Source organism: Peromyscus leucopus, chromosome 3 (assembly GCF_004664715.2).
Source record: "Peromyscus leucopus breed LL Stock chromosome 3, UCI_PerLeu_2.1, whole genome shotgun sequence".
Classification (NCBI taxonomy): Eukaryota; Metazoa; Chordata; class Mammalia; order Rodentia; family Cricetidae; genus Peromyscus; species Peromyscus leucopus.
This window is the reverse complement of record NC_051065.1, coordinates 18,147,538-18,174,837: the sequence shown is the minus strand read 5'-3', so window position 1 is coordinate 18,174,837 and position 27,300 is coordinate 18,147,538. Positions and strand designations below refer to the sequence as shown.

Below are 27,300 nucleotides of genomic sequence, written 5' to 3'. Positions count from 1 at the left end.
CTCATTGTAGCTTAGTAAAAGAAGATGCTAGGAGCAGGATGTGCTATGTCCCTACCTTTACGTAATTACTAGAGATGACTGGCAGTCAGATTCTCCCCAAGAAGCACAAATGATTATATACTTTGTGAGAGCTCTTTATTCCATTCTATTATGGTCTGGAAAGAGAAAGTTTTCCAAAGACATTTTCCTTTGGGGGTTTTTGTAGTGTATTTGTTGGGAAGGAAACAAGTAATCAAATTTGAAGTGGAAATTTAATACTCTATTAAAACCAGACACAGTTGCAATCTCCTCAAAGCACATATGAAAACATAAGAAACATACCTTTGGCCCCTCGGGTCCTGGAAAGCCCCTCTGTCCTTGATTTCCTTTGCTCCCTTTCTTTCCTTCATCACCCTGACAGAATAATTGCAAAGATGTAGAGGTTGTGTTAGCACATGATCTTACAGCCACACAGCCCCCACATCAGAGCCAGGCTCTCAGCAAACACCGGCTCTCAGGTGATCCCACCTGAACACAACCTAGCCATCCAAGGTTTGGCAAGGCTCTTCAGAATCCTGCCCAGTCTTTGTCATTTACTCAAAATGTTTTGATATTTTTAACTTCTGAATGGCAGAGAACTTTTGTTTGAATTTACAAGTCTTCTGTACCACCAGTCTGTGCACAGATGGTTCTGATACATTCGATATTTCAATGTTCATGCTATTTCAGTTTCAAAACATTAAAAGAGACATTTTTCAAATCAAGGCTCCATTTCTTCCTCAGTGGGGAGTCTAGTTCATTCTACATAAGAAGGCCAATAATTTTGTTGGTAAGAAGATACTCAAGCAGTAACCTGGAGCAGAGCCGGAAACCGCCTCCCACAGCTCCTCGGCATGGCTCTACTCAGCAGTGTTCCTACAACCAGAAAGAATTGTGCTACCTTCCACTGAAGCTCTCAGCATTAGGCACTCTCTCTCAATGAGGCTCTACTGTGAGGCATTATATCCAGATGTTGGTCCACGTCAGTGAAGGACTCTCTCCTTGGGTTTGTGGCTGAGGTCACTGGCACATTGCTGGTAAACTCTCTAGAGCACATTGCTGGTACACCCAGTGGGGCACATTGCTGGTACATCTGGTGGAGCCACAGTCTTCAAACAAGCATCATCATCACCCAGAGTGCTTGGGAGAGCACAGATTTCTAGATCTCATGTCCAGAGAGTTTCTGATTTAGTCAGTCTCCACAAGGACCTAATAATTTCCATGTCAGATATTCCTTGGTGATGCAGACCCAACTGATCTAGAGACTACACCTTGAAAACCAATGAATCATGTACCAAGACATCAACAAAAGGATGCTCTACTGAAAAGACAGAGCCTCCAACTGAAACCACAATGGTGCAATTAACCCTGTAGAGTACACAGGGATAGAGAGCAGTGACGCAAGTAATGGACACACTCAAACGGCACTTCTCCATCATGATTGATGCAGGGAAGAAAGGCACAGCCACAGCTACTTAATTTCTTTCATTTACCACCAACTTCAACTTACTGACCTAATCGCCTCAGAACACAACAACAGGTGCACAGCTGCTGTGGGACGCTCTGTATGCCGTGAATATGCGTTGCTCTGATTGGTTGATAAATAGAATGATGAATGGCCAGTAGCCAGGCAGAGTATAGGTGGGATAAGCAGGCAAGGAGAATTCTGGGAAGAGGAAGACTGAGTTAGAAGATGCCAGCCTGCCGCCCAGGGAGCAGCATGCAATGACACTCAGGTAAAGCACAGAACATGTGGCGACGTATAGATTAACAAAAATGGGCTGAATTTAAATGTAAGAGCTAGTCAGTTGTAGGCCTGAGCTAATGGCCAAGAAGTTTTAATTACTATAAGCTTCTGAGTGATTATTTTATAAGGGGCTGCAGGGTCCGCAGGGCTGGGCAGGACCAGAGAAAACATAGCCACATGTCATGAAGCACCAGTGCTGCCCAGGGATAGCCTGGGCTGCATCCTATGTTCCAGCTATTATTTGTGCTGGGTTCTCCTTGGTGGTCATGTGTTTTGGTACCTTTGGCCCTGCTTTGACGGCCATTCTTTTCGGTTTCCCACATTCACTATTCATGTGCTCTCGCTGTTCTAGGGACCTTCTCCATCCATCTCATAACCTAAACTTCAGATCCTTCTCAGAGACACTACCCTTCGTCATAGCCTCACTTCTGATTGTTAATAAGCCAGTATTTCTAAACATATATTTTACATGATGTTTTAAAAAAATGTTTGTGTCTCTTTGTTTGAAGAAAAGTGGATAGGTTCAAGTGATTGAAATTGTACAAATATATTTAAATTTCAGTTTTTCACATTAAGACTAAGGGTTTGATTTTAGTTAATACTTTTATAAGGCTGATTAATTTGAATATCAGTATTTCAATAGAATTATAAATGGAATACTAATATGTATGCAGTGTGATTGACAACTCTGCATAAAAGCTATAGGAATTCTGGTCCCTTAGAGATGGGATTTTATTTTGCTAAAGGTCTCATTCTATGGGTGAATTTATTTATTTATTTATTTATTTATTTATTTATTTTATTTTATTTTTTTTTTTTTGGTTTTTCAAGACAGGGTTTCTCTGTGTAGCTTTGCGCCTTTCCTGGGACTCACTTGGTAGTCCAGGCTGGCCTCGAACTCACAGAGATCCGCCTGCCTCTGCCTCCCGAGTGCTGGGATTAAAGGCGTGCGCCACCACAGCCCGGCATATGGGTGAATTTATATCTTCTCATCTGTGGAACATTTGTTTAATGATGCAAAGACATGCTGCATTCTTTTATGTTGCATTTGTTAACTCTGGGAAACTGTGTTACTTTGCCTGTCTAAAACATCTGATTGGTTTAAAAAAGAGCTGAACAGCCAATAGCAAGGCAGGAGAAAGGGTAAGTGGGGCACCAGGCAAAGAGAATAAATATGAGGAGAAATCTAGGAAGAGAGATCTAGGACTAAGAAAAGGAGGAGGACATCAGGGTCCAGCTACCCAGCCACCCAGCCAGACACAGAATAAAAAGCAAGGAAAAAATATACAGAAATCCAGAAAGGTAAAAGCCCAGAGACAAAAAGTAGATGGGATACTTTAAGTTAAGAAAAGCTGGCTAGAAATAAGCCAAGCTAAGGCCTGGCATTTATAAGTAAGAATAAGTCTCCACGTGTATTTATTTGGGAGATGGATGGTGGTCCCCGCAAAGGGTAAAGAGTAAAAACAACCAACTACAAAGAAACTCTGTCTCAAATTAAAAAAAAAAAAAAGACCCATGTTATGCAAGTGGTATTTCTAGACGGAGTAAAGTGAAATGGCCATTTTATTTACTTACTAAGAATCTAACCCATAGCTTTGTCTATGCTAAGCACATTCTCTTACTAAGCTACAAACCCCATCCCCTAAATTGACAATGAGGTGACATGCCTTACTATTATGTGAAAGCCTATAAATTTTTGGATAAACTTTATGTACTTTCTAATTCTAACATTGTATCTTGAGAATTCTTTTCCTTCCCATGTTTTCTTTAAATATCAGTTAACCGTTTATTGAGAAAACATGTGTTGAATTCTTTTCTATGCTAGGTCTTAAGATGGATGTGGGAAAATAAAGACACATAATATACACTTGCCTTCTTCTAAAAGCTCACAAGACAGTGTCCATAATTTTAAGCAAGATGTAAACATGTTTGGCATAGCAAGAATGAAAGGCAGATGCTCCTAAATTGGCTCTGCAGACTGGGGACTGGAGCACACAGCTGCTTCCTGCAGAGGAGGCGTCATTTGCATACCTTGGGGCCAGGCTGTCCTCTCCCAGGCATTCCTTCTGGTCCTCTTGTTCCTGGAAGCCCAGCTTCTCCCTGGAGGAAAGGACACAAATGCCTCAGCTGGTTCCTGGAGCACAGGACGCAGAACCCACCCACAAAACACGCCAGACCTTCGTTATGGTCTCAAAATTAAAGTGGAAGCTTATCAATGACTAAATTAACATTAAACTCCCCTTTAACCAGAGCAGCTGAAATACCACAAAGAGCTCCGGTCTCCCAATTTCCAAAGCCCTAAGCTCGCTTTCCTAGGCTCTTCACTCACGTTGAGTAGGTTTTTTGGGCTTGTTTTTTGTTTGTTTTCAACAAGAAAGACATTCCACCTCGCCATCTGCTATTTTTCAGTAGTTTTGTTGAAAACCGAGTGCTTCAAAGGTCAACAGAAAATAGTTCAGTGCATCTTTACAACAGCCTAACTTCCTAGATGCATCTACAGACTCTCTCTTTTGGAGGAAGAGAGGTGTTTTTGTTTGAGATTAAACTGATGTGGTTTCTAGAACTCTTTGAAGAAAGCCAAAGTGCCAAGGCCAAAATACCAGCCATGACAAAGAGTGTGTGGGGCACCACGACAGCCATGGAACCAGGCTCTTTCTGGGGTCAATGAAAAGAACGTTTGTTCTCAAAGATGCTGTCTGCCCTGGGTAGTTTAACCCTGGATCCTGGAAGACCGAGCTGCTCCTCTGGTCCCACCGTTTAGACACTGACACTATGAAAACAATAAGATCACCTTCTTTCCAGAGGCTCCATCTTCCCCGGGTACTCCAGGCTGTCCGGGGAGCCCCACTGCACCTGGCTCCCCCTGGTGGATAAACAGATATTTTATTTCAGTGACATGTCCTTACTGTGAACCTCCATTTTGTGGTATTTGGCCATATCTTACAATACTGAGAAAAGCCTCTGGGCAAAGGAATATGATTAGCAACTAAACTTCACAACTTTGGGCAAGTAACCTGATCTCTCTACTTTTCATTCTTTTGCCATGGGTTGAGTGAGCTTAGTTGGAAATAGGGCCTTTATAGAAATAACCAAGTTAAGACGAGGTTATTAAGGTGAGTCCTAATTCAGTGTGACTGGAGTCATGATAAAAGAGAGGATAAGGCCCTGTGAAAACAAGCAGCAACCCCTGAGACAACAGAGGCAAACACAGAAGAGGAGCGTGCAACCACAGGCAAGGAGTGCCGAGGACTGACGGGCACGGTGGCAGCTAGGCCAGGAAGGATTCTTCCCTGTAGAGTTTGTTGAAAGCACGGCTGTAGATATCTTGATTTCATACTTAGAGCTTCCAGAATTATGAGATTTCTGGTTTTCCAGGACTCAGTGTATGGCATTGTCACACCAGCTCTATGAAACTGCTACAAAAGGGAACTGCAAAGCGTGGTTCTGACCTCATCCAGCTCTAATGCAGTAATTCCCTTGCTTTCCAGGTGATTTGTGATGAGCAGTAACTCCTTTAAGCCATTCACTAAAGCACACACACTGCTTTCAAATGCTATGGTAGTATTCTTACTGCAAAAAAAAGTGTTGACCTAATTCAAAGTCAACCAACCTGCAAAGCTAGTGAGGGGAAGAAATCACAGTAAACCTAAGACTGACTAGAAGTACATGACAAAAATGAGAAACAGAAAAAACTCAAACACAAATCAGGCCCACTCATAACATTAAAAGGGGATATTTCTAAAATTAATGATAAATGAGTAGCAGGAATGATTAGTATGTTAAAAGAAATGATGCCATGAGTAATATTAGAAAGGGAAGTTGATATGAACTAGTACACAGTACAGAGTTTTGAAAAGCATTTAAAATCCAGTGAAAATTTCAAACAAGGACACTGCAACTCCTCTATACGCATGTTGCACATGTACATACACACACACACACACACACACACACACACACACACATAAATAAGAACCTTTTCTAGGAAAAGAAAAGCATTAACAAATGCATAATTTTCAAGAACTTTATTAAAAGGTCGAGCTTAGTAAAGCAATGCTGTTAGCAGAGGGATCTAGTGATTTAAAGCCTCTGGATCAGTGGTTCTCAACTTGAGGGTCGTGACCCCACAGGGGTTGTATATCAGATATTCTGCATATTAGATATTTGCATTACGATCCATAACAGTAGCAAAATTACAGTTATAAGGTAGCAAGGAAATTTTAAGGTTGGGGTCAGCACAGTATGAGGAACTGTACTAAAGGGTCCCAGCATCAGGAAGGCTGGGAACCACTGCTCTGGATTCTTCACTTCCTAAGACAGCGAAGCTCTGTTGACTTCCTAGCCAAGCCAACACTAAACTTTCAAATCTTTGAAGAACAGGGTCTCTGTCTTACAAAAGATTTCAAAACAAAACAGAAACAGAAGAGGCAAAAACCACCCATTTTGATTTAAATTAGCCAGTTCACTCCTAGACATTGACTCAAGAAAAGGGAAAACAGGTGTCCAAAGACACCTCAATAAATGTCTCTAATTTGTAACATCAAAAGCATGGAAACAGCCAACATCACCACCAGGAAAAGGGATAAGTAAATTGTATTATCCCTGTACAATGGGAGGCTTTTCGGCAACAGAAACAACTATTCACACATTCTGCAAAGTGCGTATCTAGATAAATTCTTCTGTGTGGGCAGAAAAAGCAATCCGTGGTGGAGCAGGTCGTTGGAAACACATCAGTATGTAGAAGTTAGCGGGACAGAAGGACAGTTTTGCAGAGGATGCATGGTGGCCCTAATGAGCAATGGATGCCTGTATTATCTTGGTTGTGAGAGGGTTTCAAGACCATTTATATGCCAAAATTTATCAAAGTGTATTTACTAAGCATGTTTATTTATTACATGCTAACAACACTATGAATAATAAAATAATATTATTTTAAAAGGCCACGACATCCTCGATAAAAGATTAATCAATTGAATCATCCTTAAAAAGTAAATACCAGCCAGGCGGTGGTGGCGCACGCCTTTAATCCCAGCACTCGGGAGGCAGAGCCAGGTGGATCTCTGTGAGTTCGAGGCCAGCCTGGGCTACCAAGTGAGCTCCAGGAAAGGCGCAAAGCTACACAGAGAAACCCTGTCTCAAAAAACCAAAAAAAAAAAAAAAAAGTAAATACCATGAGAAGTTGAGAAGTTGAGTTTACCTAAAAAAAGTAAAATACAAGAATGATTCAACATTAAAATCCACAATGTCCTCAATAAAATATTAAGCAACTGAAGCATCCTTAAAAAGTAAATGCCATGAGAAGTTGAGTTTACCTAAAAAAAAATAAAATGTAAGAATGGTTCAACATTAATATCAGATAAACAGAGTAACAACTATTTCAGTAGCAATAGAACTTCACTAAAACTCATTACTTATTTATAACAAATAAGGCAAAACTGGTAAAAATTGAAATACAAGAGAATATCATTGACCTAAGAGAGTACTTCAAAAACTAACAACAAGTATCATATAATTGTGTTTCTTTTCAGACAGTATGACTTCATATAAAAGAGTATGAAGCACTTCCATGGGAAATAGTAAGTGATTTCACAGGGTGACTATGGGTAAAAGTCAGCATACCAAAGTGGAAACAGAGCAAGTGATTCACCAATAGGCCCGCAGTAGCCAATCAGAAGTTGTTGGAAAGAGAACAATTCATACTGACAAATTTTCTTTGGGGAGCCTGAAAATGACCTTAAGCAAAAGTATGAGATAGAAGATCTTTATAGAAAAAAAATGAAAATATTTTCCTGAAAAGTTAGAAAGCCTTACTCTGTGGTTGGAAGAACTCAATAGCTAATCTGTAGATTCAACGAGATAGTTTATTAAATTTGATAATTCTAAAATGTGTTAGAATCACCAAAAAGCAAGAAAGATAATAAGAATATTTTTCTTGTCACATGATGGGATGTTTTTTCCCTTTGAGGAAGGCTCTTATGTATCCCAGGTTGGCCTCTAACTTGCTGCATAGCCTCAGGGATGACCTTGAACATCTGATTCTCTTGCCTCTACCTCTTGAGTGCTGGGATTGCTGATGTGCACTACTACACAAACTTATACAGTTCTGGGAACTGGATCTAGGGCTTTGCACATGTGTTAAACCCACAGGGTGAAAATAAAATCACTACCATGATTTTGAGTCAAATTTGAACCCAGTTTTAATTAAATACTGGCCAGGATGATGAACTCTGGCCAGATCCATTCCTGGGTTCCCAGAAAATGGCAAGTTACATTTTGCAGACACTTAAAAAGGCAACCCCATAAGGCCACCATATTTCCCATCAGGTCCAATCAGGAACAAGTATATATATCCTGACATACTTCCTACCTGCTTACCTCCCACCTGTATTCATCCAATCAGGGGCAAGTATACATCTAGACATATTTCCTGCCCACCTACCTCTGCTTCCCACATACATGTGATCAAGCACATCAAGTGTAATAGGGTTAAACAAATTTGTTTATGGGAGTGAAAACATGTAACTTGCTATCTCCCATAAACAATAGCTTCCAGCATCTCAGGAAGTACCTGTCCTTGGACAAGTGGCTTGCAGATTAGAGACATTTTTGTTTCATGGATCTCTTAAGCACAACAATTAGAACTTAAAACATAACTTTGGTTCTCACACATGCAAGGCAAGCACTCTACCAACAGAGCTATATCCCCAGTGACATGATGTATTTTAGATCTGGATGAATCAAGACGGGAAGGTAATAGTGCAGAGAAATATGAACAGATATGGGGACAGAATAGAGATCTAAGTGCTGATTCCTTTGGATATATGCATGTAAACTGAATCAAGGCATGGGTTGCATTGCAAACCAGTATGGCAAAATGATGTTCTCAACAGCTCGAACAGTCACATTAACAATATGGGAGGGGGCTAGATTCCTCATACTGATGCCCCACACAAAGCTAAAGTGCACGTGGATAAGAAGATTACTTTAAAGTAAAGCAAAGCAGCCGGGTAGTGGTGGTGCACGCCTTTAATCCCAGCACTCGGGAGGCAGAGCCAGGCAGATCTCTGTGAGTTCAAGGCCAGCCTGGACTACCAAGTGAGTTCCAGGAGAGGCGCAAAGCTACACAGAGAAACCCTGTCTCGAAAAACAAAACAAAAAAAAACAAAAAAAAAAAAGTAAAGCAAAACATAAAATTTTCAGAAAATGACATGAGAATATTTTCATGACTTTAAGATGTTTTAAAATAAGATTTTAAAAGTACAAGGCATAAAATGTGAGAAACACACCAAAATGCCAAAGGATAAATACTGGTTGCAACCTAGGAGAAGAAACTGGTAACTCAGCCAACCAAAGCTTGACATCCAGATGTATGAAGGACTCTAACAATAACAACCTAACAGAAAGTACTGAGCATCCTTAGGAACCTACAAAGAGAAAAGATGAAGGTCCACTGAATGCATGAAAATGATGTTTTAGTTTGCAGAGAATTAGAATTAAAAGGATGAAGCATATTTTTTCATATTTCCTATTGTTCCAGTTAAGACAAGGCTACAGTGTGAGCAAAAAGTGAAATGGCAGTCCTGGTGAGACAGGGCCCCTGCAGCACCCAAACTGTGTGCTCTGTGACCTCACAGTGCCACCTCCACCTCTGTCTGCTTCCTACAAGTCAGGCAAACTTGTAGTCCGGCATTTACAAAAGGAAATGTGACATGTTATGGCAGGAACATGGGCAAAAGTCAGACAAGAGAAAAAGCACTTCATTTATTTATTTATTTATTTATTTATTTATTTATTTATTTATTTATTTATTTTGGTTTTTCAAGATAGGGTTTCTCTGTGTAGCTTTGCGCCTTTCCTGGGACTCACTTGGTAGTCTAGGCTGGCCTCGAACTCACAGAGATCCGCCTGCCTCTGCCTCCCGAGTGCTGGGATTAAAGGCGTGCACCACCACCGCCCAAGAAGAAGCACTTTAAATACCAGAACAAGAAGGGGAGTAAACACAGAATGAGATACTCTCATACAGTGAAGCATTTTACTTTTACGTGAGAGAAACTTCAGATTAACTGGAAAAACTGGGATTTAAACCTTGACAGTCTAACTGATGATCCTTAACATACTATGGACTGTCTTTCTAAATTGACATGTAAATTTTACTTTACATGAGTATACTTGTATACTGTATATCTATATGTGTGCATACATATATGCATCATATTTAGCACTTAGCATAGTATGTATTATATCAAAGCTATGCATGAATGACAGTTCTATCACTTTATTAATATACCATTATATTTTGTGGTATATGTATATTCTTGTTAAGCTTACATCTGACGTATTTATTCTTCTAGTACCCAAATGTTGACAAGAACCTTGGCAGTGACAGCCAAATAATGGTGAAGTGTAAAACTCAGCGTGGCTCACTAAGGTCTGCATACCTTCAGGGTGAGCAACAGAACCTAGGACAGTTAGAGCAAGTATTAATTTATCCCTTCAGCAATATTTAAAAGCCCACCATGTTGTCAAAACTGGATCCAATAACAAATGAGGTGAACAAGGTCCCTTGCCCCCAGGGAAGTATGAGTTTTATAGCAACCCTGTCCAATAGAAACACCAAGAAAACTAAGAAATAATAATTACAGTTTTCCTCTTAGCACATTTTAAAGTTAACAGAAACAAGCTATGTATACGGCATATGCATGCTTTTTCTTGCACTTGGAGGTGAAAGAAACCTTACATTGTGTTGTGTAAATTGCCTAGTTGCATCCTAGCAGTTAACTCAACTCACCTTTGGTCCCTGTATTCCAATTCCCATTGGTCCTCTAGGGCCTGTGGGTCCCATCTGGCCTACTTCTCCCTGGGAAGGAAAGAATGTTTGAATATTAAAGCACAACAAAAGTTATACATTTTCGTCTTTGATCTCCTCAGAGCTTTTGTATATCAACAAAGTGAGATGACTTTATGTACCTAATTCACACCACACACACACACACACACACACACACACACACACACACACACACACACAGTAGTAGTTACATATGAAACCCCTTCCGTTACGTGGAGTTTTATTGTAAGTTTGACTTAAACTATAGGCCATGTGGTGTACACCTTGAAAAGATAGACAAGTTACCTTGTATAACAGTTAAACAGACACATAGAAAGCCCCACTGATCTCTGACCAAGAGCAACAACAAAATCAGAGAATAACCCAAACTCTCAGTGATACACCCCAAATAATACAGGGGCCCATAGGAGCACACACGTGTAATCTCAATACTAGGGAGGCAGAGGCAGGGGGATCCTAAGTTAGAGACTCACCTGGTCTATACAGAAAGAGCTTGTCTTCCCCACACCCCAAAAGACAAATAAGTGAATAAACAAACAAACAAGCAAATAAGGGTAGAACTGATGTTTTTCTTCTTGTATGTGTGCTCCAAGGTGAGCAAGGATTTTTTGAGAAGTATCTTATTTGTTCATTTACAACAATGAATAGTAATCCTTGAAGCAGTGTGGAAGGCAGCTGATTATGTAATAACTGCCTCTCCCGAAGCTGTCTCCATCTTTTTAGATGCTGGAAGTTGAAGATGCTGTGGGAACACTCATGAGACTGCAAGCTCACCAACCCAGAGAGGCTTGACTGTATTGATGCCGACCTGCACTGCTAAAATAGGGTCTCCATAATTAACAATAAAAACAAGATATAAAAAAGATTATGCAAGTAAAAGCATTTTAAACCAAGAAGAATATGTATTATACCTTCTAAGTCATTAATAAAATCAGTATCACTTAGCATTAGAATGTTCTGATTTTTAAGTTAATTCCATCTCTTCTCTTGCAAAGTCATTAAACTTCAATCTAAACAACAATTATACCATAAATGTATTAAACTTCTCTGTCATTCAGAAAGTTACCTTGGAACCAGGTGAGCCTTGTCCTGGCGGTCCTTGTGGACCAGGTGGACCAATTGGACCTTGAATCCCCTTTAGAATAAAAGTTTTAAATGTTATTAGTGAAATTGAAATGTTTGGAGGACAGCCTTGTATCTTCTGAAGTGAACATATAGCTCCTCATTACAAATTGCTGACACCACACCACCTATTGACGGGACCACTGGAAGCATCCACTCAAACCCCATTGTTTAAATTCCAATGCATCCACTCAAACCCCATTGTTTAAATTCCAATGCATATCCTTTCCTTCTATGATAATAAGAGAAATTTCAGTTGGCCCACATAAATACCTAGAATAAATCTCATGCTTCCAGCGAACACCTTTAATTCCAGCATGTACTTGGGAGGCAACAAGAAGCCAATCTCTAAGAGTTTGAGGACAGCCTGGTCTATATAGTGAATTCCAGACCAACCAATGCTATATAGCAAAACTCATGCTTCCTCATCCCTAGTAGAGTCAGGTGTAAGTATGTGGACTAGATTCTGGCTATTAGAATGTGGATAGAGTGAGGTATGTAAATTCTCATTCAGTCTAGAGCAGTGGTTCTCACCCTTCCTAATGCTGTAGCTCTAATACAGTTCCTCATGTTGCGGTGACCCCCAGCCATAAAATTATTTTCATTGCTTCTTCATAACTGTAATTTTGCTGCATACATCATAATGTAATGTGATCATAATGTAAACATTTGTGTTTTCCTATGGTCTAAGGCGACCCCTGTGAAAGGGTCATTCAACTCCCAAAGGGGTCACCATCCACAGGTTGAAAACCTGTTGTGAAGGAAGAACTACTCTGGGTCTTTTCTTCTTCCTGTGGACAAGCCATGTAGTAGTCTTATACCATGTGGATGAAGAAAGTTCCCAGGCTAACAAGAATGGAGACACCTGGCCCCTTGACGACGCTGATGAACACAGCCTCTGCCCAGCTTGCAATTTTCAAGGTCAAAAGGAAAATTCCATAGTGCTAAACCAATCCACATCTCTTGTCATGTGCACAGAAACGTATTTCCTAGTTGGATGCAGGGACATGTTAAAGATGTGACCTGGACTCTAAAAGGCCAGCTGACATACATCAAAATGAAACATGTTTAAATACATAATTCCTTGTTGCACTGTAGGTAAAATGAGGTAGAGGAACAGAGGACTCACAAACTACTTTTCTGGAGAAAGTTATCTAGATTAGAAGGAGTTTTCTTTGTAGGAAACCAGAAGGGGCTTGGTTGAGACTTTCTTTACTCTGACCTAGAAGGAGGATTTCAGAGAAGCCACTTTGATTTTTCTTTGGGGGACACAGGGCACTGGTTTCTGACTCATGCCTGAGTAATCTAAATGGCCTGTGGTAGCCCAAAGGGGCCAGACGGGGACTATCCTGTGTACCCAGAGTTTGTCAGAGCAAAGTTGCGTGAGAGCTTCCTGTCAGTAAAATCATGCCAAGTAGGGGGCAAGGGTGGCCTGGCACGATTCTGAATCTTGCCCAAGAGACTGGGAGGGGCACTAGGGCTGCAGCCGGAAGAATGGCGTCCTGAAAGACGCGACTGAGAGAGATGCAGCCGGGGATCCTCGCAGGACTGAGCAAAGGGATCGACCAGAGGTCAGCGCACGTCTCCCAAACCCTGACGCCCGAAGCCATGCATCACAGAACCAATCAAGAAAGAACGTTCATGTTCTTCTGCCCAGTCTCTCTCTGTCCAGGAGAAAAGAGAGCCCCTCCGCCCCTCCAGTGTGTCCCAGATAATGAAGATTAAGAGAAAGTTAATAGTAACCAGAGAAGTTTTATTTGTTTGATACAAAATGAAACCCAGTATTTGCAACATGCAGCGGCCCTACAACTTTAGCTGTCTAAAGGAGATCCAAAGTCTGTGCTAGGCTGGAAATTTCAGTCAGTGGCAGGAAAGAGAAGATGTGGTCCCCACTGGGGTATCAAGATAAAAACATTAAAATCATGCTTGTTTGCATCCCATAAACTGTAACCGTAGAAATGTTTATATGATACATTATTAATTTATACTTATATAATGCAAAAAAAGACATCTCTTTTGCTAGTTAGATAATACAGCTGCTTGTTTATTTTTAAAATATAAATATTGGGGCTAGAGAGTAGGTTCAGTGACCAAAAGAGTAGGTTCAGTGACCAAAAGCACTTGCTACTCTTACAGAATATTGAAGTTCACAGTACCCACATGGCAGCCACAATTAACTGTAACTCCAGTTCTAGGGAATCTGATGCCCTCTTCCAGCCTCCACAAGTAATAGGCATGCACATAGTGCACATACATACATGAAGGCAGATGCTTGTACATATAAAATAAAAATAAATACATTTTAAAATAAAATACAAATATTCTTTTTTCTCTGGTTGATGAGACTGAGCAGTCCACACAATTTAGGGGAGCCACAATGGTTCTAAGAAGGAACTTCTCTAACATTATAGCTGTCCACAGTACCATTGAATGGACAAGGAACAAAATACCACAGCATGTACATAGTGCATGTGCGCCTCCATATCCTTGTTGAGTTGCTAATATTCCATTTTACTCTGTGAAATATTTACTCTGTGACCATATGAGGTAGTCGAGTCTATAAATTGAAATCTGCAGATCATTTGAAGGACATTGTATACAGGTTGTTGAGAAACAGATTTTCCTTAGAAGTATATGAGAGGAGAAATACATTTCTATCAGGAATCAACACAGGAAGAAGTGATGAGCACGAGAACATGCCAGATGGAAGTGAAGAACAGAATTTAATGATTGCATTAAGCAGAGAGTAAGTGTAAGTAGCACTTATGCTATTTCTCACAAAAGAATAAATAAATTAATTCTTTGCACAGAAAATTTACAAACATTTCCACTCATTCTCTTGTGCATTAAGGGTCAGCCCTGTAAAGACATTTTACCTTTAAGTTTTTGTTTTTCTTTTGTAACAAAGAAAGGGCATATAAAATCCAAAGAAATTGTTTTAAAAAAATTAACTAAAAAAATAACAATCTCCTTTAAGAACCAGCATTAAAGGGAACAGGAAGCCAGGAAGCCACAGGTGGGAGGTGCAGAATCCACAGACCATCTGGACAGACTGGTCTGTCTTTGAACCTCATTGTCAGTCCCAGATTAGTATCTCAGCCCCAACAAACCACAAAACCCAGGATGTGACAGAGCTGCCAGGATCCTGGGACCAGAAGGCAGCCCTGCAGGACCCAGCAGACAAACCATGGGTCTTGAGAGTCAACCTGGGATCATCAGTAGTCAGAATACCCAGCTCTGATTATTACCTCCACACCTATTTACAGATCGACCTTGATGTTTTCTGCACCTTAATCCTTCTAACATATTAGACTGGGAACTCTGCCAAGGGTGAGGAAGTGGGAAAAGGAATATTAATCAACCTTACTATTGCTTGGGATAACAAATATGTACTAATAATGATAAAAAGCATTCTTAGGAATGAACTCAGCATTTCAGGCCAGCAATGAGATTTGGAATTACCTCACTTTCAAACCTTTTTCTTCCATCATCACTCTAGGTCAAGGAAGTACTATTCATTCTCCAGGCAACATAATAATTCAAACTGTAGCCATCAATTTTAATCAGCTGAGCTAGTCACTTTCTAACCAGGGCAATGAATCTGTGTTTGCTGGTGGCTTTGATTAAATGAGACCATACGGCTAAAGGCAGAGAGTGAACAATAGTAGATAGTGCTGTTCGGACCATTTATATTGGATGGTTTTCTAGCTTCCCTGAGTATCAGAAGATTTTAAAAGCAGTTCCAGCTCTGAGCATATAGACATCCTTCCTTTCTTCTGACCACAAGAGACCCCATGTCCTTTACAAACAAATCCCATCATGTTCTGCTTCTTTTGGGGAAGGATGCCTTTAAGTTAACTAGTCAGCCCTGATTCCAGTAATTAAGTCCCAATGCTATGCTTAAATAGGAGAATGGTAAGGGGATGTGAAACACTCCTCTGATGGTACTGGAGCTGAAAATACAGTTACTTCAAAGAGGAAAATACATATAAGCCAGCAGGTAAGAAAATACTTCTCTCCCAAGGAGGACTACACATATAAAATATTATACCAGAATACCTACCTATTAATAATGTGTTAATATAGGAATTGAAAGCCCTAAAATTATAATCTCCTCATGACACAATTTTATCCTTTCCTGCATTATTCTGAACTAACGCTCCACTGGAATTCAATTGCCAAATGAGCACAGACATGCTCGCAGGCCTGATCCTCCCTGAACACAAGGACTGGGATGAAATGTCTGTATCAAGAAAGAGGAAGCAAGAACCACTTACCTGCTCACCTTGACTTCCGATGCCAGGAATACCCACTGGTCCCTGGGGTCCTACAGGTCCCAAATCCCCCTGTCAAAATATGAGTAGACAAAACATGATTCACCCATGCCTTGCTAATTTGGAATTGACCTAGATTAAAATCTATCTTTATACTTTTAACACATTCAACATGAAAAATCAAATCCTCTATTTCCTTTCAATAATTTATAGTCCAATGTACCAAAATAATTAGTGGTGCATCCACTGTTTTATCTAAAGTAGTTATCATTAATGAAATTTTTACTATTTATTTTAGTTTTGGAGATTATAACATAATTACATCATTTCCCCCTCCACCCTGCCCAGCAACCCCCCATATAACTGCCCTCTTTGCTCTTTTTTAAATTCATGACCTCTGTTTTCATTAATTGTTATTATACACAAATATGTGTATATATAAATATTCCTAAATATATAAGAATGACCTAGAATTTGTACCAGTTTACATTTAGCAGCTACTTTTCTCAAAACTCAAGCTATATAGTTATTATAAAGACACAAACATTTCCTTACGGAGCACAGCTATTAATTAAAAGTATAAAATTAATAAAGTATGAGAAAAAAAATCAGAGAAAAGTATTTCTAAATTTTTCAGATAACATGTCAAAAATTAAGACATGCAGCCGGGCGGTGGTGGCGCACGCCTTTAATCCCAGCACTCGGGAGGCAGAGACAGGCGGATCTCTGTGAGTTCGAGGCCAGCCTGGGCTACCAAGTGAGTTCCAGGAAAGGCGCAAAGCTACACAGAGAAACCCTGTCTCGAAAAACCAAAAAAAAAAAAAAAAAAAAAAAAAAAAATTAAGACATGCAAGGAAACAAAAGGAAAGAACCCAAACTTCTCCAAGAAAACAACGTAGAAATTACCAGTGAGGGCAGATGTGGTGGTGTGCCCTCACTAGTAACTTCTGCTTTAATCCTACCACTCAGGAAGCTGAGGCAGGTGGATCTCTGTGAGTCAGATATCAGTTAAGTCTACATAGCAAGTTCTTAGCCAGACAGGGCTACATACTGAGACCCTGTCTCAAAAAAAAAAAAAAAAAAAAAAAAGGGATGTTCATGAGATGTTCATGAGAGAGCACTTGGGTCCTAGGTTGCTTATGAAGTAGGGCTAACAGAATTTGCTGCTGATTGGGAAGCACCCAGGAATTCTCCATGGTTTTTGAAGGAAGAGAGTTACCACTTACTGAGAAAGAGAAGCTACAGAAACAAGGCTGGAGGTGGAGGGATACCTGGAGCTCTGTACCAAACTTGTTCAATTTGAGAAGCCTAAAACTGACATTTAAGTGAAGACACTAAGTGGGAGAGAGCGGGACTAGGGATTTCAGTTTGAGGGCCCTCAAAGTAATTACAGTAGTTAATGCCATGCCTGGGTAACTTTACCAAAAAACTGAGGTCAGAGGCAAGTCCTTCTAGAACTCCAGTCTTTAGAGGTTAGAGAAATGGAACAGCAAGGTGGAATAAGAGTATCCAGAGAGGCCAAGAAAAGAGATGGCTTCAAAGGAGGAGGGGTCAGTAAATACCACAGTTAGGTCAAATGCACCTATTGAGAAATGTGCCACTGAGCAGCATGGACAAATATCCCTTTTGTTTGTTTTAATGGCAATTATATTTAGACTACACCAGAGAGAGCCAATGTTTTCTGACAGAGTACTTGAGATTGGATTTAAGGCCTGATTCATGTGAGGCAAGCTCTTTATTATTGAGACAGACACCCAACTTTCTTTTTACCTTTTATTTTGATATAAGAGCTCTTGATGCTGTTTTTGACCTTGAACTTACTCTGTGGTCCAGTCTTGAATCTGTGATTCCCCTACCTAAGCCTCCAGAGTAGCTGTAATTACAGGCCTCTACCTCTAGACCCAGTTAACAAACCTTTTCTCAAAAGGTTGAATAATGAATTTTTTGACTTGACAGCCAATGTAAGGTCTGCTTTGTAACTTAAGGTGCTGCTTTAGAAGTGTGTAAACAGCCTCAGGGGAAAATGACCAGGTGTGCCTGTGTGCCAGTGACATTTGGTTCAAAAAGATAGGTAGGCAACTGTAGTGGGTAGCCATTCCAGCTTGGATCTGGAAGTCTGGGTCTCGGGTCTCCAGACGCCTCCCTTGGCCCCGCCTCGTAGGCATGACAGTTGCCAGAGTCTCAATGGGGGTTGGAACTTCCAGATCAAAGCTGGAATGGTTACCCACTACATCTCCCCCTTTTTTGTCTAAATAAGAAGACTAGATAGTTGTAATTTCCCAAGTTATGATAAAAGATAAGTTAGATATAAAACCTTAAACTCACAAATATAAGATAGATAGGACATCTTCTTTAATATTGTAACCGTAATTCTTGCTTGATAATTGTTTTGTTATATGTAATTTTACTATGTTAAAGTTAAAACCTTCCTTTAAAAAAAAAAAAAGAAGAAAAGGGAAAGTGCTGTAGATATCACTCTATATAAATAAAACACTGATGGCCAGTGACCAGGCAGGAAGTATAGGCGGGACAAGGAGAGAGGAAAATTGGGAAAACAGGAAGAAGGGGGAGAGACACTACAGCCACCTCCAGGACAAGCAACATGTAAAGATGCCGGTAAGCCACCAGCCACATGGCAAGGTATAGATTTATAGAAATGGGTTAATTTAAGATAAAAGAACAATTAGCAAGAAGCCTGCCATGGCCATACAGTTTATAAGTAATATAAGCGTCTGAGTGATTATTTTATAAGTGGATTGTGGGACTGTGGGGCTTGGTGGAACCTGGAGAGAAGCCCTCCAGCAACAGGCAACTTGGATGGAATCGTTATTTATGAACAAAATCACATAATTGGATTAGATTTTATATAAATTAAAATATGTTAAACTTGTGTCAAGACATGCCCTAGAATAAAAATGTGTCCAGTTTTGATTCAGAGATAGACTATCCTGACTCAGAACTTGATCCCTTAGCCTCCAGGGGCTCTGTACTCAGTGGGTGTCATGCCTTGTCTAGTTCAATCATCTTTAAAACTCCTTTCTGTGTCTCCACTTCCCAGATGACCTTCAAAACTGGCAAGATGACAGTAGTTAGTATCAATTCTGCTGATTCCAGAATCCAATTCAAAACCAATAATCTGCAGGTAGTAAAGAAAGCAAAGATCCACGCTTCATGCAGAGTTTACAATTAAATGTTTACGCTGTCATTAGTGTTTGGTCTAGCACTATCCATAATAGCTAAATTAGGAAACCAATTTAGATGTTAAACAACACAGAAATGGGTAAAGAAAATGTGGTATACACACGTAATTGAACTCTTTTGGCCATAAGGAATGAAGTTATATCATTTGCAAAAAAAAAAAAAAAAAAAAAAAAAATTGTTGTGAGCCTACCATTTAAGAGTTGAGTCAGCCGGGCGGTGGTGGCGCACGCCTTTAATCCCAGCACTCGGGAGGCAGAACCAGGCGGATCTCTGTGAGTTCGAGGCCAGCCTGGTCTCCAAAGCGAGTTCCAGGAAAGGCGCAAAGCTACACAGAGAAACCCTGTCTCGAAAAACCAAAAAAAAAAAAAAAAAAAAAAAAAGAGTTGAGTCATCTCTCCAGCCCCCAATTTTTTAAAAATGGAAGCAGCTAGGCCAGCAAGATGGCTCAGTGGCTAAAGGTGGTGGGCACACAAGCCTGGCGATCTGAGTTTGATTCCTGGAACCTGTGTAAAGGTGGAAGGAGAAGACCAACTCCACAAAGGTATCCTCTGACCACCATATGAAGTAACTCATAAATAAATGTTTTTAAATGGATACAACGGGAGAGAATGAGATAAAGAGAATTAAGATAATCTTCAAGAGACAAACATATGTTTTCTCTTGTTCATTTTCCTAGACAATCCTGTATGCACATATGACTTCAAAGTAGAAGCACAACTATCTGTGGGAACTCCTGGATGGGAGAGAGGAGGATTATGGGAAGGGAAATATGCCCAACATATAATATATACTTGTATGAAAATGTCTTTATATTACACAGTACCACATATACAATTAATAATTTTATTAAAGAAAATAAATCAATAAATATCTGTGTCATAAGTATTTTGTATTTTTTAACCAATTACATATTTGTGCATTTTAAGATAGGAATACTAACTACATTGTCACTTGAATCACACACCAAAGTTTCTAAACTTTGTATTTTGCTTAAAATAATAGGAAACGAAAAATAGACCAGTAAGGGAAGAGCAGACAGGGTTGGTTTTGTAAGAGAACGGCAAATAAAAGATTTTCTACGTGACAGTGTCCAGTCAAAGTTTTCTTTGCATGAACTCCAGATGTGAGAGCACATGTACTATGTCATACTAACACTTGGAAGCTTAATGTACTGAGGTCACAACAACCACCATGGTCTCACAACTCCAAAAGAAGAAAGAAGTATTTTACATCTGTAGTTACACTTAGAGCTGAGCTATTTGAATTAAGAATTATATTAGATCTAAACTTTACATGACTCCCTGTTTATCATTGCTTTTGCTAATGACAGTCAGAAGAGAATATATCACTCATGACTGAAACTCAAAGCTTGAGATGATCTTATCAGTTGCTATTCTAATATAAATAATATAATGATATGCTTAGAGCTTGACAGATAACTCATGATTGACATGAGGTCTCTAGTTTTTGCATACATCTCTTTTTACATCTATTTTATTATTCCCTGCAAGTTCAGACATGAATGTTGTATTTACATAATTTCTCTCCCACCTTCTCTTCCCCAACGGCTCATGTGCCCTCTACCACTTCTAAAATTCATGACCTTTTAATTATGTATGTGTGTGCGCATGTATGTGTGTATGGCAACTTTCACTCCCCACTGCTCTTTATGTTCTGATCAACTTCTAGTAACTTCTATCACCAACTTCAGTGCCACTCCTAATCACCAAGACCTTTAAAGTAAACAAATTACTAGTGAGGAGTAAGGCAGCTTCTGCTAGCTAGAACCTGGCAGTGAGGCTACAGGGCTGAACAGGAGTTCACAGACCACAAACACCAGACAGTGTTATGGGCCATAGAGAAGTAAGAGTACTCTGTCATCATGTCTGAACACAGACAAACTAATAATAATAAAAAATGTTCAAATCTCAACAAATGGTTAGACATCTCATATATTGCCTAAATTTGGGTGCTTCTACTATTTATTTAAATTTGACCAGTTACAACTCATCCACAACCATTTTCCCACAACTTCTAGAGAAGAGTAATAAAATACTCAATCATAAGATTCTCTCCCCTCCCTAGAGCATCCAATCCAAAGCCAGCTTGTGTTTTTGTGAATGTGCCTCAAACCACCTAACACAAGCTCAAATCCTATGAAAAACTTAGTCTTGTACCCTTGTCCTGAGTTGGTACTGGTTTCCACCAGCATGGGTCTTCCTCACTGCTAATATTAGGCAAACTCTGAAGGTCTCTGCTTTTAAGGGACAGCAAAGCTAGTTTTTTGGTTTTTTTTTTTTTTTAGAATAAAGTTTGCTTGTTTATTTTTTTACTTGGTGTGACCTTTACAATTTTAGGTATCTTTCATTCAAGTATAGTCTTAAACATTTCTTTTTTTTTCATATTTTTTTTATTTTACAATACTATTCAGTTCTACATAATAGCCACAGATTCCCTTGTTCTCTCCCTTCCTGGCCCCCTCCCCTTCCCCCCAGCACACTCCCCATTCCCACCTCCTCCAGATCAAGGTCTCCCCCGAGGACTGGGATCGACCTGACAGACTCAGTCCAGTCCCTTCCTCCCAGATTGAGCCAAGCGTCCCTGCATAAGTCCCAGGTTTCAAACAGCTAACTCATGCAATGAGCCCAGGACCTGGCACCACTGCCTAGATGCCTCCAAAACAGATCAAGCCAATCAACTGCCTCACCTATTCAGAGGGCCTGATCCAGTTGGGGGCCCCTCAGCCTTTGGTTCATAGTTCATGTGTTTCCATTCATTTGGCTATTTGTCCCTGTGCTTTATCCAACCTTGGTTTCAACAATTCTCACTCATATACACCCTCCTCTTTCTCACTAATTAGACTCCCAGCGTTCCACCAAAGGCCTAGCCGTGGATGTCTGCATCCAGATTCCTCAGTCCTTGGATGGGGTTTATGGCACAACTATTAGGGTGTTTGGCCATCCCATCACCAGAGTAGTGAGATGGCTCAGCAGTTAAGAGTAGTTTTCTTAAACAAGTTCCCTTACTCTAGCTTCATTTTTAGGATAATAATTTTGAGTGAGAGCCCAAGGATGTAAGGATAGATTCATAGGTGCATAGATACATATTCATGTAATATATTATAGTCAATGTTTTTTTTAATTTTTGAGATCATAATATAATTGCATTGTTTCTCCTTCCATCAATACACGCACTCCATCAATATACTTTCAACAATTGTGTTCTTTATCAAGAAATATCTTTTGCTAATGTCTGGTTTCAAAGATGTATTGCTGATAAAAGAATGCACTGAAAGTTAGAACTCAATAAGTGAGGAATTATTTGAAATATAAATGTGAATTTTCACATCATAATTCATCCTGCATAGTAAAATACCTCAAACTTACTAGTTTATAGTTACTAGATACCTGTGTGGGATGGTTGTCTTATATGCAACCCAAATTGTACATGAATAAGGAGCAATGTCAAAAATAATTTTACTTTATGATGGCTTCCATCATATACTTCATATGCAATACCTTATCCCCTTTGATTGACAGGCCTTGTGATCCTTGTGGGCCAATTGGTCCTTCAGAACCCTTTTCACCCTAAAAGCAAATTGGAAAGGTATCAGTATACAAAGAAAACTAAGACTTTTAAAAGAGTTTATATTATAGTTTCTTCAAATCAAGCGTCCAAACTCACTGCTTATTCAAAATTAATAAATCTAACTTTGAGATTTGCAACTCAAAAAAAAAATGGGTTGTTTTTAACATTTAAACAGGAATGAGTCTGTCCAAGAAAGCACGTACACCGCATCACTCAAGCTAAAAAAGAGCTAAATTCCAATCCCATCAGAGAACCAATCAATCAATGACAACAAGCCTCTTTTCCTTACTAATGATGAAAATGGATCCATGGTGATAAGGAAAATTTGTCTCTCCTGTGAACTAATGCTTGCTGGAGTTCGATTACTGAATCAATGTTTGAATTTACAAAAATTCACTAAAAATGTAAGGTTATAAGGATTCATGGAAAATCTTGAATAAGCTATGAGAATCACTTGTTCTGCCCTGATATTAATATCTATAAAGTCTTAGTACCCTCTGCCTTTATGAGGAAATGAAGACACATGAATCAGTCAGAAGTGAAATTCAGTTAATCCATTCCTTAGAACCAAGAGTAAAAACTAAGACTGTTTTCTAAATAATAGGGAAATACAACTGCATTCCTCTCCATAGTCATATGTGTTGGTTAGCTTTAATTCTCAACTTGACACAATGTAAAATCACCCAGGAAAAGTCTCAATGAAAGATTGTCTACATTGGAATGTCTTGTTGGCATGTCTGGGGCGGGGGGGCGGGGGGGGTTGTCTTGAGTCAGTTAATCAACATGGGAAGACACAGCCCTCTGCAAGTGGCACCAGTCCCTGAGGAGTGAACTGCGGATGAGTGGAGAAACAGAACTGAACATGCGCAGGTAAGCAAGTGACTGTGTGTGCATCCATTCTCTCCTTGTTCTTGATTGAGGGTGGGGTGGGACCAGCTCTCTCAAGCTCCTGCTGCTGTGACTTCCTTATTATAATGGACCCTAAACTAAGCTAAAGTAAGCTTCATCCTATAAGTTGCTCTTTATCAAGTTATTTTATCACAGAAACAGAAATAAAACTGAAACATCATTTAACTACTTATTTCCTATACCATTGCAAATTAGCTATCTATTGACATTCCTATTAGTCTGCCCAGTGGGAAAATAAAGTATTCTGACTAAGTTTTGCCCAGAATGCAACCTTGTATACTTGATCCTAAAGCATCACTGAGGATACTAGGTCCTTTCCTTGATAAGTCAGAAGCCAATACAGTGCCCTGGGTTATTATTACTATTCCAGAATGTAGCATATGTATGGGCAATGATTTGCCTGCATGTAAGTCTGTGCAGCACATGTATTCCTGATGCCACCAGAGACCAGAAGAGGGCATCAGATCCCCTGGAACTGGAGTTACATGTGGTCATGAATCCTCATGCAAGTGCTAGGAATCAAACCTGGGTCCTCTGGAAGGGCAGCTAGTACTCTTAATTACTATGCAATCTCTCAAGCACCCCATTGCATCACTTTTATACAGTATAAAATATGTTTGGCATGCCATTAAGGAATGCCCTGGAATATTGTACTTTCTAGTATCTTCTTAGACACTTGGGGAGCAGCATATGGTTCTCAGGATTGTGTGTAACCTCAACATGTATGTTTCAGAGAGAGACTTTAGAAATGAAGAAAGATTTCAAACATGTCTCTGAGTCTGAAATTTTGTGGATAGAGCCCAAAGTACCTTCGAAAATTGTTTTCTATGTGGCTGCTGGCAGATATGCTGTAGACTGAAGACCAAGGGTTAGCCAACCACAGACCACTAATCAGACCCCACTGCCTACTTCTGTTAACATGGTTTTATTAGTCAGCCACATGCCATTATTTATACATTGTTTTGGCTATTTTCAGACTACCATAGAGCTGAGTCATTGCAACAGTTTTCAGGGACTCATAAAGCTTGAAGTACCTGCCATTTTGGACCTCTACAGAAAGAATGGCCAACATACAGGGTAGAGGAAAACAGTAGGAAACCTGTTTTCCCAACTCCAGGTCAGCAGTGGGTCTTTCAGAATGTCTTGTTCTTTCTTTGTGATAAAGTTACTCTTCTTATGATGTTGACAGCAATACTATTAAAACCGAGGTGTTAGACTCTCTTTCTTATCTAGGTTAGTAAAACAAAGCTGTGAGACAAGAGTTGCCATAGCTACACTCAGAAACTTAACTTCTGGACCCAAAAGAAATGCATGTAGCTTTAGTGCCTATAAACTAAGATAATTTTCTAATTAATATACAGTAATTACACAAAATGCAAGTCTGCTGATTACTTACTTTATAATTATAAATTTCATGCTTATGTGCTTTCATGTTATAGGGAAATTTGCATATTCTTTTACTTAGTAGGGTGAAAATGGCCAGGAGAACACTTGGCTTGTAATAGTTTGTAATTCATGGCTGTGTAAAACAAGGTACTTTTTCCACTGGTTCAGAAGCTTTTGTTACCTTTGGTCCTGGAAATCCTTCTCCTGGTGGGCCCCTCTCTCCTTGTGCTCCCTCAGGACCACGGGGACCCTGGTTAGGGTAGGAGAGGGTGAGGGAAGAGAACAGGGATGAGGATGGGAGGTGATAAAATGAGGGGGGAAACACCAGAAGAGAATGGTCAGTTTCAGTTCTTACAGACATAGTGATGATGTAGCCCCACTCCATTTTTAGTAAGAATCCTTCTAGTGCAATCCATACTGATCAGCTGTAAGGGCCTGTGAGTAACAGGATCCTCACTGCATTCAATATTCCTTTTCTCTGAAAGGCATAAGAGCCTCTAGCTGTCTTCAAATTAGAAGAAAATGGAAACAAACAATACTTCAGTGTTGTTGGTTGTTTTTTCTCTTTCTCTTTTGGCTCTTTACTCTTTGGCGAGGCCACCACCCAGCTCCCAAATAAATCACACATGAAAGCTTATTCTTAATTATAAATGCCCAGCCTTAGCTTGGCTTGTTTCTTACCAGCTTTTCTTAACTTTAAAGTATCCCATCTACCTTTTGTCTCTGGGCTTTTTCCTTTTCTTCTGTATATGTTACTTTTATTCTTACTCCATGGCTGGCTGGATAGCTGGATGACTGGCCCTTAGCATCCTCCTCTCCTTGATCTCTTGCTCTTTCTTCTTTTCCTCATATATTTCTCCTTCTATTTATTCTCTCTGCCTGTCAGCCTCCCTATCCTTACTCCTGCCTCACTATTGACCATTCAGCTCTTTATTAGACCATCAGGTGTTTTAGATAGGCAAAGTAACACAACTTCACAAAGTTAAACAAATGCAACATAAAAGAATGCAACACATCTTTGCATCATTAAACTAATGTTCCCCAGTGCAAACAAATGCAACACATCTTACAATAATAGTCTACAACACCTCAGAATATAGGTAAGAAAACACATCCCATGAGACAAGAAATCCAGGACTGTGTGGTCAGGAGAAGGATACAAAGAGACTTACTTGCTTGAGTAAACATTGGGAGAGCCTGGGAAAAGCCTGTGGAGACAGGCCCATGAGAAGCATGACTACTGTTTCCAATTTCTGACCTGACAAACTTCAGTTATTTTTGGAGCTGGGTGAACTCACAGACAATTTTGTGCATAAATTCTATATCTTCCTAAGATCACTAATGGGGGGACATGGTGTTTAGTCTCGATGGTTTTAAGAAGTCCTCATAGCTTCTCTCAGAAAGGCACTGGGAGCGGTGAGGGCTTCTCCCACAGTAAGGAAGGAAACAGTGCAGTGTAAAGTAGGCTGCCAAAAAAACTCACTCACTGAAAACTGAAAGAAAAAACAGCTTTGCATCAACACTAGGCATTTTATTTTAATGTGTGTGTATGTGTATGGGGGAGGGTGTCCCCTGGAGCTGGAATTACAGGCAGTTGTGACAGCATCTGACATGGGTGCTAAGAATTGAACTTGAGTCCCCACAAGAGCAATACATGCTCTTAATTGCTGAGCCATCTCTTCAGCTCTCCCCCTTACTTTCTGAGGCATGTTCTCTCACTGAACCTGGGGTTGATTGTTTCTGTCTACACTGGCTAGCCAGTGAGCCTCAGGATCTACCTGTCTCCACCCCAACAGAACAGAGGTTACAGACGTGCATCACCGTGGTGCAGTGTGCTGGCTTTAGAGCTTGTGGACAATTCAGTGGACTGCTATCTCAGGCCAACTCCCTTGGCAAGGGAACTCTATCAATCCATCTATTAGAGGAAATAGCTTAAATTGTGTTCCAAAATTTTCTCCTTTTCTATTCATTCCCTTACCCCCGAAGAGGAGGGAAACTTTCTGACCTTTGAAAATTCCTATTTTGGAAACTGAGAGATGGTCTTAGGTCAAGAGAACTGGCTTCTCTTCCAAAAGACCTGGTTTGATTCCCACCATCCACATGATGTCTCACAACTGTCTGTAATTCCAGTTTCAAGAAATCCAGCACTTTTCTTCTGGTCTCCTTGGACATCATCACATGGTACATAGACATACATGCAGCCAATA

The 27,300-nt window shown here is 39.9% G+C and overlaps 1 protein-coding gene across 1 annotated transcript in view; it reads right to left on the bottom strand.

Moving 5' to 3' along the window:
• The window catches only part of Col28a1 (collagen type XXVIII alpha 1 chain), a 164,140-nt gene that overhangs the window by 87,545 nt on the left and 49,295 nt on the right, over positions 1-27,300 (bottom strand). The window contains exons 14-21 of the mRNA XM_028869847.2: positions 25,275-25,343; positions 22,729-22,797; positions 16,013-16,081; positions 11,680-11,748; positions 10,554-10,622; positions 4,557-4,628; positions 3,797-3,865; positions 322-393 (exon numbers count right to left, since the gene is read on the bottom strand). Coding sequence (XP_028725680.1) covers positions 322-393; positions 3,797-3,865; positions 4,557-4,628; positions 10,554-10,622; positions 11,680-11,748; positions 16,013-16,081; positions 22,729-22,797; positions 25,275-25,343 — 558 coding nt within the window. The remainder of the gene's footprint in view (positions 1-321; positions 394-3,796; positions 3,866-4,556; positions 4,629-10,553; positions 10,623-11,679; positions 11,749-16,012; positions 16,082-22,728; positions 22,798-25,274; positions 25,344-27,300) is intronic.